The following is a 2,288-nucleotide window of genomic DNA, read 5'->3' as shown; positions in this document are numbered from 1 at the left end:
ACTGCTAAATTAGGGACGGCTAGCGCAGATAGCCCTCGTGTAGCTTTGCGCGAAATTCAAAAACAAAATATTAAATAATTGATTTGTATTTGATTACTTTGAAGCTTTCTAGTTTGTCACATATTTGTCTTCATAAATATAGTAAAAATAATGGATAGATTTGGCTGCTATTCTAAAATTTGCTACTTTTATTTTCACAGATATACTGGTGAAGAAGCTCCATCTTCACCTAAGAAAACCTACATTGATTGTGACAGACTGCTTCTCGACTGTAGCAAACATATCGTCTACGTGTAACAACACTGCTATCTTGAACACAATTACTGATGTTCTGTGTCGGGAGTCTAACGTCACCGTCCTTGGAGTTTCTAATTGTTGGAATCTGGTAAGAAGACACTTATGAACAACAAAAAATGCATATGAATAGAAATAATATTCTTTAGATATAACAGTCTTATGTACATTTTAACTGCACAAAAGTATTTAACATACGCATATACTAAAACATACTAAATTTATGACCATATTTTCCTATACAGATCAACTGTATACAAAAGACATTGCTTCTCCATCATATTTTTGCAGTAAGCAAAAGGCTTTACTCAACCAGATACTCTGGTTGCAATCGACGTTATCTTATTCATGATTCCCGTTTGCTCTTTTTAATTAAATTAACAAAACAAAATTAACAGAAATCGATATTCTAAATGTCAGAGTTCATTTGTGATTTTTTTTGCTATTAATATTAAAATTGTCAAAAATGCAGTGAAAATAAAAAAAAATTCTAGTATCAACTACACAACGTTAGAAACATAAAATCAAGTTAGGTTTCCAATATAAGATGTAGTAAAATATTTATAAAGAGTCTGTTGTTAAGTGCCATAAACCCTGACATCAGACATCTATTTTGTTTTTCTTAATTGTTATTTAATTCCAACTTGGAGGCTTGTAGACCATCATAGGGTTACGCCCTCTATTCAGCTATGAGAAAAATTCAATAATGTACAGCTGCATATATTAATTAAGTCGTCAAGAAGTTAGTGTAGCGTTTGGGAATGCTTTCATTAACCACCCCCCAAAAACCTCTGGATAAATGCTAAGTACATAAGAAATAAAACTTGAAAATTCTTCTAAGAAAGGACGAGTTATTACAGTGAACTGGAAAACAAATGAGCAAACATTACAATGTTTCCAATAGATAACAATGATAACAAAGTGGTTGTGGTGATCGTGGGTCATGTTTGTGGTTTCATAGATTTTTAGAGCTTACCTTTATTTTAAAGAAACTCATGCATATACGTGCGTGCGTGTGTGTATATATATAAATAGATGGACAGACAGACAAGCAGATAGATAGATGTGTTTATTATATTGGAAGCTCTGTAAGAACTGACGCCGCTTCCAGTCTAAATGGGATTACATATTTTCTACGTTTTAAATACATCAATCAAAATTGGACCCGAAATGTTGTCAAATGATGCCTTTCCTAGGACTTTATATGGTAATTTTGCTCTATTCATATGATACAGTTGTTTGTGTAAGTATGATACTAAACTTTAGTTTAAAAGCTACGTTTGAAATTCTATTAGGTCGTCAAGAAATTAATTTCGCGTTTTGGAACATTTTCATTACTCCCCCCTCCCCCCAAAAAACGTGCATCATGTATAATAGTTAGTGTAGCCTATATAACGTGTAAAGTTTAGTATACTCTAATCTCTTATAGTGATGGCACACGACAAGACACACATTCGGCATGTAATGCTGTTTGAATACAAGAAGGGAAACAACACCTCTGTAACCACAAAGAATATCAAAGCAGTATATAGAAATGTTTTAAACGTTCGTAAGTGTCAACGATGGTTCAGCAAATTTCGTTCAGGTGACTTTAGACTTAAAAACTGTGATGGCAGAGGTCGACATTGATATTGATGTTCTGAAGACGCTTGTTGAGTCTAACCCAAGGCAACAAACTCGTGAAATGGCTCTGAAATTGCATGTCTCTCATGGAACAATACGTAAACATCTAAAGAATATGGGAAACTCCATAAAGAAGATGTTTGGATACCTCGCTTCCAACTTGTGAATGCTGCTTCGTCTCTTCTCGCGCGTAATGCGCGTGAACCATTTTTGGACAGAATTGTCACCGATGATAAAAAATCTATTCTCTATGCGAATATTAAACGCCAAAAACAATGGCTCAGTCCCAGACAAAAATCATTTCTGCCCCAAAAACCTGGTATCCATCCGCAGAAAGTGATGCTTTGCATTTGGTGGGACATCAAAGTAGT

The 2,288-nt window shown here is 34.3% G+C and overlaps 1 protein-coding gene across 1 annotated transcript in view; it reads left to right on the top strand.

The window, feature by feature from the left end:
- Window positions 1-2,288, top strand: part of LOC111085854 (glutamate receptor ionotropic, delta-2-like) — a 75,909-nt gene that overhangs the window by 54,918 nt on the left and 18,703 nt on the right. Inside the window, exon 4 of the mRNA XM_022386373.1 lies at window positions 201-385. Within this exon, the coding sequence (XP_022242081.1) occupies window positions 201-385 (185 nt within the window). The remainder of the gene's footprint in view (window positions 1-200; window positions 386-2,288) is intronic.

Source organism: Limulus polyphemus, unplaced genomic scaffold (genome assembly GCF_000517525.1).
Source record: "Limulus polyphemus unplaced genomic scaffold, Limulus_polyphemus-2.1.2 Scaffold665, whole genome shotgun sequence".
Classification (NCBI taxonomy): domain Eukaryota; kingdom Metazoa; phylum Arthropoda; class Merostomata; order Xiphosura; family Limulidae; genus Limulus; species Limulus polyphemus.
Note: the sequence above shows the minus strand (reverse complement) of the source record. Positions and strands in the feature narration are given on the sequence as shown.